This window comes from Eurytemora carolleeae, unplaced genomic scaffold (genome assembly GCF_000591075.1).
Source record: "Eurytemora carolleeae unplaced genomic scaffold, Eaff_2.0 scaffold18, whole genome shotgun sequence".
NCBI lineage: Eukaryota > Metazoa > Arthropoda > Copepoda > Calanoida > Temoridae > Eurytemora > Eurytemora carolleeae.
Genome location: NW_019396537.1, coordinates 637,418 through 650,819, shown reverse-complemented (window position 1 = coordinate 650,819; position 13,402 = coordinate 637,418). Strand labels below are relative to the sequence as shown.

Sequence of the window (13,402 nt, the reverse complement as noted above, 5' to 3'; positions counted from 1 at the left end):
TAACTAAACTAAATCCTATCTAATTGTACTTCATTTATAATAGCACACAGGTAAACTTAACTAAACTAAATCCTATCTAATTGTACTTCATTTATAATAGCGCACAGGTAAACTTGACTTAACTAAATCCTATCTAATTGTACTTCATTTATAATAGCACACAGGTAAACTTGACTTAACTAAATCCTATCTAATTGTAGCAAACTTCGCTGCTTAGTGTTGACATTATAGGGATTTTAGACATAATTTCAATTGATCCTCTATTCACAACTGTTTTCTAATAATGTTAACCTAATTAACAAAATGAAAATGTTCTCGTTTTCTATCTTGTAAAAAAAACAGGGTTATCTCTAATTTTGCTCGTAAAGTTAAGCTACTGTTGTGAATTTAACATGTAACTCCTGAAATGAAGGTACCTTTAAATTACGTTTACAGGTTCTTCAAAGGAATAATATCTTTTCAGCTAAATAATTTTAATCGTGAAACCAAAAAAAACCCATTCTCTTACGTACTTTTCTTAATAAATGAATTTTTTATATAAGCTAATAAATGCTGATATATTTAAAGAGGGTGGTCTTTTACGTTTCAAATTCTTAAAGGATTATAATTTTCTACATCTCGGGATTTGAGAATTTGCCCTGTTCTAGGTTAAGTACTATAATAAGAATATTTACCCCTTGTCCTGTTCTAGGTTAAGCTCTATAATAAGAATATTTACCCCTTGTCCTGTTCTAGGTTAAGCTCTATAATAAGAACATTTACCCCTTGTCCTGTTCTAAGTTAAGCTCTATAATAAGAATATTTATCCATTGTCCTGTTCTAGGTTAAGTACTATAATGAGATGTGATCAGATCCTAGTACTAGACCAGGGAAGGATTATAGAGAAGGGTAACCACAATGAACTACTAGCAGCTGACGGTCGCTATGCTGCTCTATGGAATGCTCAGGGGCAAACCAACTTCTCAGAAACTAAGGATTAGTAGTTAAACCCTTTTGTTAATTTCACTTACGTTTCTTAATCATTTCGGAATGAAAATAAACCCCCCACTCTCTCCAAAAAAAATTTGTTTTTTTAAATTTTGATTTTAGGTATATAAACACAAAAATATGTAATATGTAAATGCCATAAAACTTTAAGTTCAAAATATTGACAAATCCCAAAATATTAAGTATTGAAAAAATCCCAAAATATTAAATATTTACAAAATCCCAAAATATTAAATATTGAAAAAATCCCAAAATATTAAATATTTACAAAATCCCAAAATATTAAATATTGACAAAATCCCGAAATATTATCACGACGGAGCATGACAATTTGATATTACGGGTAAATGTGTTGTAATTTTTCTGAGAATCTTTTCAAGTTAACTTTCATCCAAAATTGTCATTGACGATCAGTAACGGAGACCTTTTCGTGTTTTAGACAAATGCCGGCCATATTCTCTCTGTCTCAAGTGAACCGCCAATGAAAAAGGGGCATGCCCGATTCACAATGGTACCTTTGCAACCACAGTGATCAATAAGGTGGAAGCTTTAAAGCTTGAAATTCTGATAATTTCCCTATTGTTTCTGAAGCAAAAAAGTCCTTTTTGTAGAGACGCCAAAAATTAAAATAATCAATGCTTAGAAACAAAAACAAGGATATCTATTACATACTTTATATGACAAAGCTTTGAAGGGTACCGTTGATAATCGGACACACTTCTTTAGAGGGCAACTTGAAATTACATTTCCTTTCATGATTATTTTAAGCAGTGCTTAGGATCCATTTAATTTTGATGCGGATCCGGATCCGGATCCAAAGAGCCAATATAATGCGGATCCAGCGGATCCGGATCCGGATCCTAAGCACTGATTTTAAGCTTTGAATTGATTAAGGTCTATTGTCTATTACTCAGAAAATCCCTACTCGTATTCTCTGACAAAAAAAAAATATTGCACTATAGAGGTCGTGAGCCAGACTCTAATAAAAACGCATAAATAACTTCCAGTATATATATATTTCTTATAACTTATTGCTAGACTTATTACTAGCACATTATTTTTAATTCATTTTTTTTTAATGTAAAGATCTGTTACTATGTAAATTATGTACAGCAGGGTCAGATTTAATGAAATGCTGGAAGTAGGTACATTTCTTAATCACTTATTTGTATTTGTGCTTTAAATGGAGTGTCTAGCTAGGCATTATATTTGAGTCGAGAGTGAAGTATTGTAGAGATAATTTTTTTTAAATCATTTGTAGATTTTTGTTACAATATTCGTTGTCGTTAATGAATATTTTGAATAAAAACCGATTCTTAAAATCAACCTTCCCAAAGTTAACAATCTATTAAGATTTTAAAAATTTGGGGTCTTGCCAAACAAATATGCACCGTAAAAACGTCTCATGGGTTTCAAATGAATTCAAAAACATTTCTCTACAATACTGGATTCCCAGCTCAACTGCTATTTCCAGCCAGTCACTCCCTTTAACTTGAATTGGTTCAACCACCTCATTAAAATTCACCCGCTTCTCTTCATTCATTAAACCTTGTCCCTGGACAGTCAAGCACAACATTATCTAAATGACAAAAAGGTTGTATATTGTATTTAAATAAAATAGTTTAATTTTATTTTCAGATTAGGATGTTATCTTAGTTAAACAGGAATCTTCACCAGGAATATATTAGTATTTTTCATTTTGATATTTTAATCTTTCAAGAGTTTTTTTATGATATCTTATAAATTATTCTGTCTAGTAATATTTATAAAACTGATATATTGAAGGCTTTTTTATTTCTAACAGACAATCTTCTTCTTTTCATGAGAAGGTAATAATAATTTAAGAAATGTCTAAAATTTTACTTTTTAAAATTTTAATAAATGTTCCCTTTATCATTTATGTGCAGTGTGCTCAATGAGGTTATAGTATATAGAGTGATGATTTTCGTTAATCCTTTCACTACAGTACAGGCCATGTACTTCACTTCCAAAGGTCAATCTGTATATTACAGTACTGGGGGGTGATTTCTGAAAATATTTAAATGGAGAATTTGTTTTTCATGTAAAATCCTCTACTTCTTTATCGTGTGCAGGATTCCATTTTCACAGGAATACTTACTATTACAGTCTTTTACAGAACAATATTTCATTACCTAGAAATAAATATTTTTAAATAAGTTTCTGCGGATTTAATAAAAATCCCCCTTCCCTAATACTGACCTTCTTTGCCTGCCTAAGGGTTTGAACTAAGTTGAGATCATTTGTCTCCATTTACAAGACATTAAACTGCAGTCTCTTTTTCAAATCAGCTGATAATTTTCTAAGTAGTCGACTTTGAACTTTAAACAGGTTTTATTTTAATAACAACACAATCAGAACATCTGGAAAATATTTAAAAAATGAAACTTGACGGATTTACACGATCTCAGTTTTATTCCAGTAATCTATTCAACTTCTGCCAGTTGTTTTAAGTAGTAACTTAATTCCTTATTCAAAATGTAAGATTTTAGTGTCAATACCCTTACATTTCTAAAAACGGCTGTTCAAGTATTGTTTTTAAATCAGTGTGTTTGTGTTTGTCGTTTTCATTCTCCTCTTCGTGTTGGAAATCCACCAGACACTTTTAGTTTAATGTTTTTGGTGGAATCAGGGGATATATTTTCTTTAAATATAAATATAACCACCTCACTCTTAAGAAAATCATATTTTTCCCCCAAATGTTCGATATGTTTTTAGGGTTTACTTGTTAAAAAATGATTTTCTGGGGCAAATAAATGAAATTTTGGGTGAATAGTATTTTATAAAGAATAAAAACGGATAATTAACAAGTTTTCCCTGAGCAGAGCGTCAAAATATCATTTTCTTGAAAATACGAACCCCCTTGGTAGATTTCTTAAATTGATTTGATTTGGAGATGAAAGTTTTGAATCGTGAAGGGTCTAAACCCATCCTCATGATTTATTTTTAAGAGTCTTTGTGAATTCTTAATGGCACTTTCATTGTCACCTGACCAGAAGTTATTTTTAAGAGTCTTTGTGAATTCTTAATGGCACTTTTCATTGTCACCTGACCAGAAGTTATTTTTAAGAGTCTTTGTGAATTCTTAATGGCACTTTTCATTGTGACCTGACCAGAAACATTTCAATTGTTATGTGAGGAATGTTTTTAAGTTTTTTTTTGCTTAAAGTGGAAACACTTGATTTTAAGGGGAAATGAGTATTGAGAAAAGAGTACACTGAAAAGAGAAATTTGTCAGGTTATGTTAAATTGATCCACGGAAATCATTCTTCCCCAACCCCCGGGGTCCCGAAGGGTAGTGAGGGAGGGGGGTATTTCTTTCAAATATATACCCCTTCACCAGAAAACCAATGCCAGTCTATTTTCTTCTTACAAAATCATTTATATGAGTGTAAATTAATGATAATCAGATGAATACTTTTCTCTTAGTTAGTTAAAGGCTTTTATAATGGTTAAAATCTGTGTTTATATGAATGTTAAAACTTGTTTCAGAGTATTGAGTGATTCTAATGATGATTTTTATACTCTTTTCTCTCTCTTATCCCAACTTAACAGCAATCCGCTAATCCCTTCCAAAATGTCGTCTTCACCCCTTATTGTATTGTATTGTATTTGTACCCACTAAACTACATATTCTCCATAGTTTTTTACTCATATTTTATTAAACATTTTTATCCACTAAGCTACATATTCTTCATAGTCTTTACACACGTATTTTATTTTATCTGTATCTCTGTTCTGAACTTCTATATCTTGCTGATTCTCTTTCCAATACTGTGCAGTGGTCCCCTTAGAACATCTATTCATTACTCAATCTTCCCAATCACTCCAACTTCCGATTTACCAACCCTTTTATCATCCTTACATTCATTGAATCCCAATCTCAACTTCCTCTTTAGTTGTTAACCATCCCAATTCCCAACCTATTTTATCTATTCCCAATTTATCCTTGTCCAACCTATTCCAACTTCCTAGTCCTCATCCTAATCCCAATCCTTCCAATCCCAACATTGGTTAACATTCATTTGGGATTCTTACAGTTTGGGATTTTACTTATAAAATCATAAAGAAATGTTTTATATTATTGCCGACCTTTTTACATGACAAATGACAACTAGCAAACAAAATATTATGATTTAATGATGTATTATTGTTTCATGAATGCCCTCTTAGAATACCTTTATATACACCAGTTGTATCTGGCGCTTGGATCTCTATCTTTTCTCTACCTGCGTGGTTTTAAATGGTTGGCTTGGTTTAGGGGTGGTTATATCCCAAAACAAGAATTATTAATTTAATGATGTATCAATTTATCAATTTATCATTCAATTTAGATCTATGTTTGTTTATCTTGTAAATTGTTATTTGCTATTTTTACCCTGAAATCGAACCAGGATTTTAAGTAGTACAAGCCCGACCAGTAAAAAGAACACACACCATCATGTAGTGTTGCTAAGAAATCCCACTAAGCCTCTCGCAAATTCGCAATTGGCTTCCTTTAAGCGAGTTTGTTTTACCTATGTGATCGTGGATTATAAACGTTAATAAATCATCGGAATCATAGTGCTCATTAAACAACCTGATTGGCAGATAACAGAGAGGAGAGAGAAAGTGTTAGATAGACTGGATACAACAGCTACCACCCCCACCTTAAAACATATTTACATTACATTTACACCACCCTCCTATCTGTTTTCTTCCTTGGCCAATTTTTACCAACTAATCTAATCCTTTTGCCTTACCGGCAAAAACTCTTTATCTAGATGAATGCTAAAACTCTGTTGAGATGAATGCTAAATTCTTGTGTTCAGATAAATGCTAAACCTCTCTTATTATACGAATGCTAAAACTCTGTGTTAGGATAAATGCTAAAATTTGCTCTGTGTTTAGCTTTATGTTCAAACCATGTGTTAAGATAAAACTCTAAAAGGGCTAAAACTTTGTGTTAAGATAAAAGATATAACTTTGTGTTTAGATGAATGCTAAAAATCTGTGTTTAGATGAATGCTAAAACTCTGTGTTTAGATGAATGCTAAAACTCTGTGTTTAGATGAATGCTAAAACTCCGTGTTTAGATAAGTGCCAAAACTCTGTGTTTACATGAATGCTACTCTGTTTATGTTTATGCTAGAACTATGGTGTTAAGATAAATGAACTCTGTCTTTAGATTAATACTAAAACTCTGTGTTATTATAATGACTAAAAATCTGTGTTAAGATAAATACTAAAGCTCCGTGTTAAGATAAATAATAAAACTATGTTTTAGAATAAATGCTAAAGCTCTGTGTTTGAATGAATGGTAAAACTCTGTGTTTGAATGAATGCTAGAACTCTGTGTTTATATGAATGCTAAGATTCCGTGTTAGGATAAATGCTTAATCTCTGTGTTTTGATGAATGCTAAAACTCTCTGTTTAGATGAATGATAAAACTCTGTGTTTATATGAATGTTAAAAGTCTTTGTTTAGATGAATTTTGAAACTCTAAGTTTAGATGAATATGAAAAACTCTGTGTTTAAATGAGTGCTAAAACTCTCTGTTTAAATGCATGATAAAACTCTGTGTTTGATGAATGCCAAAACTCTTTGTTTAGATGAATGCTTAAACTCTGTGTTTAAATGATTGCAAAAACTCTGTTTAGATGAATGCTAAAACTATGTATTAATATAAATGCTTAAACTCTGTATTATGATAAATGCTAAAACTGTGTGTTTTAAGATAAATGCTAAAACTCTGTGTTAGGATAAATGCTAAAACTTAGTGTTTAGTTTAGTTGAATGCTAAAATGATGTGTTCAGATGAATGCTAGAATGCCTGATCCATCATTAGAACAAGATTCTACAGTCTGGGGCACTAAGGTAACATATTTATCTTTGCGTGTATATTTAACGTTAAAAAACTGAAGATATAGTCTGACTTTTGTGAAGAAATAAAGATAAAAAAAATTCTGGTTTAAGAAAAGGAACTTATTTGTTAGGATGGAAGGAAGGGAAGGTAAATGATGATTAGATAGGATAAGGAAAATGGAGTAGTACAAAGATTACTATAGATGAAGGGGGAAGGGAATGTTGTAAGAAAAGCGGTTGGGTTCAATAGAATTTGAAAATAATTAATTGGCGTATACAGGTGTGACGGGAAGGGAAGGGGGATTTGGGGCGCAACAATTTTGTGTTGGGGAGAGGGCAATAAATAATATTGTTTAGGGCAAATAGATTATCAAGTACAAGAGATGGCAACGTAGAATTTGAACACTCTCAGTACAGCTGTATTCTTACGTCACAACTGTCAACATTTTTATGTGTCCGATAAAATTAGCAATAAAAGTGATAATTAAGTTTCTTGCATTGAAATAATAGCCATTTTATGTTCTTTATTTTCTGCTTTTACACTTTTTTATTACATCTTGGAAAACTTGTCAACTAAGGGAGAACAAGTTGTCTTCCTTGTTATACACTTGTGACGTCATGTATAATTGGTCCATTTCTCTGTTGCCACCTATTGTACTTGATAATCTATTTCTCTGTTGCCACCTATTGTACTTGATAATCTATTTCTCTGTTGCCACCTATTGTACTTGATAATCTGTTTTGTTCAGGGTGCTTCACTGTCAGGAGGGAAAGTATTAGATAAATACAGTATTTTAACTCCTCGGGAGAAATCTATAATAGCTGAGTGTCAGGATGAGGGATTCTGGTTCAGGTTACACGTTTATATTTCGTAGTTTTTTGAATTATTAGGCTTTTCGGCGCTTCGCGACCATTATCTTTTACAATTTGAACATTTTGTAAAACAAAACAAACTAAAAGGTTCGCGGATTATATTAAAAAAAATTGGTGCAATTTCAAAACTTTCATCAAACAAATTTTGTTAGAGGAAAATTTTGTTAAGTCGATCATCCATAAACCATTCCTGGAGGAGGAAGGGAGTCCAGAGTTCCTCAAATAGTAATCACCGCCACCCAAATCTGTTTTGCGGCAAGCGCGCTCCTCAATTGGTAATTACCATCTCCACCACCTCAAATAGTAATCAGCCCAAAAAAGCATAAAATTAAATCGTTTATTTCTTAGAAATAAGACCAAATTGACCTCTTTTAATGGCCCTATGGTAAACAATATTGTTAAAGCTTTCTTTATTGCTCCTTAGTTTCGAAAATAAATCAATAGATATGCCAACCTAAGTGCTAGAAATATATTACGTTTTTTAGTTTCAAGTTTCGCTTTAAGAATTTTTGCGGCATTTTCCTCTGAATGTTGTTTTAAACTCTTTATACTGAGAGGAAATTTTTAACCCATTATTAGTGGACTAAATACTTCATTTTCAGTAGTGGGTGTGATGAGACTAATTTTTCAAATTTTATGCATATAATTAGTTTTGTTGTAGATGTTGAACTCGAGTAGGCGAATACAAAAATCTAAACACTGTAAAGGTTTTTTGATAATATCTTTTAAATGGAGATTGATATTACTTTGTGCGCGATGAGATAATTTTTAGTAAACAGGCAGCCCGACCTTTTTTGTATCTTGACGCCAATCATGAAATGCAGTCATTAAAGTGGCGAATTGGATCTAAGATTCGGCTAAAATGAACTGTGCCTTGATTCTCAGTTTTTGTTGACCAAACAAATCTGAAAATAATTTGAAAATTTAGTTTNAGTTATTCTGCTCCCTATCTAGTTATTCTGCTCCCTATCTAGTTATTCTGCTCCCTATCTAGTTATTCTGCTCCCTATCTAGTTATACTGCTCCCTGTCTAGTTATTCTGCTCCCTATCCAGTTATTCTGCTCTTTATCTAGTTATTCTGCTCCCTGTCGTGATAAGTTCCTGTCCCTATTTAGTTATTCTGCTCCCTATCCAGTTATTCTGTTCCCTGTCGTGATAAGTTCCTGTCCCTATCTAGTTATTCTGCTCCCTATCCAGTTATTCTGCTCCCTATCTAGTTATTCTGCTCCCTGTCGTGATAAGTTCCTGTCCTTAGCTCCTGATGGAGTAGTTGCTCAGGATATCAGGATGAAATGTAAGAAAATATTATTTAATTCTTCAAGTAAAACTATTGGTGAAATCAGCATCACCACTCTGAAACCTTTTACAATTAATGTTCAGCGGCAGACTCTTTAATCTAATTACAGTGGGACTCATAAAACTGTGGAATAAGAAGATGACTGTTAAATAGACACCAGTTATTATTTTAAATAGTTTTATGAACATGAAAACAGGTACACAGACCTATTTTGTACATTAAGTTAATTTTAAGCTTACTTAAACACATACACACAAGATTGTTTAAATCACCTCTTTTTGTTCCACAGTTTTATGAGTCTCACTGTATTGATCTTCATTGATTACTTTAATTCGATTTCTTACATTTAACATTTAATATTTCTACATGTCAAAATAATCAATCGAATCAGAACTGACAGACTTTTTACTTTTTCTTCGTTAGTTTTTATTTCTAACGGCAGATTCTTTAATATTGATTTTTGGAAAACTAGCCTTAGAGGGCGCTTCGCGCTCATCTTCTAAATTAATTGTGAACATGTTCTCTCTTTGTGTACATCGTAAAACAAAAAAAAGTAATTCGCGGATTTTCACAAAAAAATTCGTGGATTTTCAAAAATTTAATGAGATCGAATTTTGATGGAGACAAATATTTGAAATTTTGATCATTCATAAACCTTCCCTGGGGTCCCTAGATGTCCCACAAAAAATTTGGGCCCGATCGGTTCAGCCGTTTTGACGTTTATTGGATACAAACAAACAGACAGACAAGCCAAATTTATATATAGATTAATTTAAATTTTGCGAATTTAAGATGGATTCCAGACCTATCCCTATTCAATATTTTCTCCTATTAATCAAGAAAAGTGGAGACAGCTTGCTAAACAAAGAGAATTGGTAATTTTTTTTTTATAAATAAATAAATAGATTTTGATGATACACAGTTTAAAATGGATTATTTTTACATTTATTCTGTAGTTTAAAACACACATTTGAATCTTCTGACGATGTAATTTCAATTTAAAGAGGTACAGTACAATGTGTACAGTGTACACTGTACATGCTTGTTTCACAACAATACCCTTTAAACCTTGATCTCACCAATTACCAATAATGCGAAAAATGTTTCCTTGTTATTTTCTGAAGCAGAAATGCGTAAGTGAGTCACATTGTAGAGAAGTGAGAAATATAAATGATCAATTTTCAAAGACAATATTTTCGGATAAGAATAAGAATAAGTTAATTACTAGTTATGCATAGTGCTAATACTTATGGTATAACTCTTGGGGCTAGTTCAGATGGCTGTCTGAGCTCTCCCATGTCGGGGGGGTTTTCAGATTTTACTCCTAATACCCTATAGCATATATTTTTAATTCAAGTCCAATGTTTTTTTTTAATCTTTCTTTGATTAAACCGGTAGTCCCATATGCAGAATGATAATTAAAACTAACAACCAGTAATTTTTTTCATATTTGCTTTGCTCCATGAATCCTGCAACTTGAATGGAAATGATTTATGTGTTGTATTACAGAACAAGAATATTCAAGTTTTTGAGACCGTGAATTATAAAATTGATTTTTAGAACAACCTTCAGCCGAAATTCGACCCTGGTTTTGAGATTGATGATGAGTTTAAGGTGAAGTGTTTTGCAATTTTATATTTTTTTTTATCTAAAATATTTGTTTTCTCCATCTTTCTGTGTCAATGGTCAATGGTGATGTACTCTGGTCTGAAAGAAATAACAGAATCATGGCTAACAGATTTACATGAACTGCATCAGAAACATAGCAACCTTTTTGTTTTCAACGCTTTTTAAACTATAAACTGTAAACCTACACATTTCGACCAGTGTGTGTGCCGCCTTTTTTTAGTATCTGGCTCAACACACTGAATCATAATAAATTCAGGTCAACTATGATTCACTAAAGCCCATTTAGACCAGGGCTCCCAGGGTAAGTGGCGGAGCTTAATTCTATCTTTTATTGTATTAAATCCTACAGGTCATGGTACTTAGTCTGTAGGTTGATTGTTGATAATAATAATAATAATAATAATGATAATAATGATGATGATGATGACGATGACGATGACGATGACGATGACGATGACGATGACGTTTTTTACTCCCCACCCCCCAGGCTATCAATGAGTGTCCACAAAAATGTTCAGCCCATTTGGTCCAGCCGTTTGGCCGGCTATAAGAAACATACATACGAATGCCTTGCGTTATTATACAGATTTCAGCAAAGCTATGTGTGTATACTATGTTTTTGTCTGTCTGTACATAACTGTGTATTGAAACTAAAATATAAGCTCCTCAATACGTAATACTTTACTTTTATCTATAATCTTTAATTATAAGTTATTTAATCTTATACACATTAAGAAGAATTAAGAAGTAAGAATTCCCGTGAATTGATGAAGAGTAAAGACCCCCTTTACTGATAGTAATCTTGTTCTTAGTTAGTAGGAGTGTATCCAGGTTAGGTTTACTCCTAGCTTCTGGTGTAGCAGGATACTGGATTGGTCAACTCAGGTTAGTATTTAGACTNTGACGATGACGATGACGATGACGATGACGATGACGATGACGATGACGATGACGATGACGATGACGATGACGATGACGATGACGATGACGATGACGATGACGATGACGATGACGATGACGATGACGATGACGATGACGATGACGATGACGATGACGATGACGATGACGATGACGATGACGATGACGATGACGATGACGATGACGATGACGATGACGATGACGATGACGATGACGATGACGATGACGATGACGATGACGATGACGATGACGATGACGATGACGATGACGATGACGATGACGATGACGATGACGATGACGATGACGATGACGATGACGATGACGATGACGATGACGATGACGATGACGATGACGATGACGATGACGATGACGATGACGATGACGATGACGATGACGATGACGATGACGATGACGATGACGATGACGATGACGATGACGATGACGATGACGATGACGATGACGATGACGATGACGATGACGATGACGATGACGATGACGATGACGATGACGATGACGATGACGATGACGATGACGATGACGATGACGATGACGATGACGATGACGATGACGATGACGATGACGATGACGATGACGATGACGATGACGATGACGATGACGATGACGATGACGATGACGATGACGATGACGATGACGATGACGATGACGATGACGATGACGATGACGATGACGATGACGATGACGATGACGATGACGATGACGATGACGATGACGATAATGAGAATAACACAATAAAACCTTCGTCATTTATCTTTTGTTTAGGATCAGAATGTATTGAGTCCGAACTTGATAAATGATGAAAGACTAGCTGAGCAGGTCGGACCAGTCAGGTCAGTATTTATCCTCAAATCTTGATCAAGATTCATGAAAGACATGTTAGTCCGTAAAGATATCAGAGAGAATTTTATTTTTCATTTTTCATTTGAAGAGGTACACTTTTTAAAACTAGTATTTTTGATGGGATCTAACATGACCCGTGAATTCAAGAAAAGGTGTATGGTCCGTAAAATTTAAATTAATATCTCAGAATTTATTTGATTTTGAAAGCAAGTAAATTCTACCTAAGAAAACAGAAAAATCTATAAATTTTAAAGTATTAGGCTCTTCTATTTTAACTTTTTTGGGCATCTTACCTTTGTACAATATAAAACAATAACAATAAAGTTCGCCGATTCAATAATATTTTTTCGTGGATTTTCCAAATTTTACAAAGATCAAAAAATTTTGGAGACAAATTTTTGTAATTCTGAGCGTTGCCAATAGAATTATAAAAATTTCGAATTCTGAAAAATAGATGAATACATTTGTTGGCTTGAATCTAGAAAAATTTTTTAAAAAATTTCCAGGTATGGGGTGTTCAGAAGATCAAATCCAGAATCCTGAACAAATAAAATAACTTGGAGATGTCGTAATCTAAATCTGCATGTGCAGAGACATGGAGTTCAACAAGACTAAAGAAGAACATGGCGATATTAGTAAAAACAGAGATAGATCATCAATTAACAGATCCAGCCATTTTTTTAAATTATTTTTTATCAATTAGATGCTTGGTGTTTGGACCATTAAGTTATGCAAATTTGATCTTGATTATGTAAGAAAACTTTAAAAATAAAAATCTCTTTCAGACAAGATGGCCTTTATGAACCAGCTGAGTAGGCGTTCCCTATCTTCCAGCCACGCCTTCGGGGCTAAAATTCAAGAGTTTATTGTTATTGGAGGTGGGCTCATGGGCGCTGGCATTGCACAGGTTTAAAACTTTACAAATATTTTTAAAACTTTTCATTTAGGGAGACTAATGTTCATGAAAGGTGGGGGG

General features: G+C 33.1%; 1 protein-coding gene and 2 long non-coding RNA genes across 3 annotated transcripts in view; all 3 read left to right on the top strand.

Moving 5' to 3' along the window:
- Positions 1 to 981: 981 nt before the first annotated feature.
- LOC111705068 (uncharacterized) lies at positions 982 to 2,626 on the top strand. Its single transcript, XR_002765933.1, has 2 exons — positions 982 to 1,330; positions 2,074 to 2,626. It is a non-coding gene; the product is annotated as an uncharacterized LOC111705068 (long non-coding RNA).
- A 146-nt stretch (positions 2,627 to 2,772) lies between these two features.
- Positions 2,773 to 7,782, top strand: LOC111705067 (uncharacterized). Its single transcript, XR_002765932.1, has 3 exons — positions 2,773 to 2,816; positions 6,803 to 6,862; positions 7,600 to 7,782. It is a non-coding gene; the product is annotated as an uncharacterized LOC111705067 (long non-coding RNA).
- A 904-nt stretch (positions 7,783 to 8,686) lies between these two features.
- The window catches only part of LOC111705078 (hydroxyacyl-coenzyme A dehydrogenase, mitochondrial-like), a 12,700-nt gene continuing 7,984 nt past the window's right edge, over positions 8,687 to 13,402 (top strand). Inside the window, 5 exon segments of the mRNA XM_023477513.1 lie at positions 8,687 to 9,018; positions 9,814 to 9,896; positions 10,582 to 10,635; positions 12,349 to 12,416; positions 12,933 to 13,394. Of these exon segments, the coding sequence (XP_023333281.1) occupies positions 13,217 to 13,394 (178 nt within the window). The 5' untranslated portion in view covers positions 8,687 to 9,018; positions 9,814 to 9,896; positions 10,582 to 10,635; positions 12,349 to 12,416; positions 12,933 to 13,216.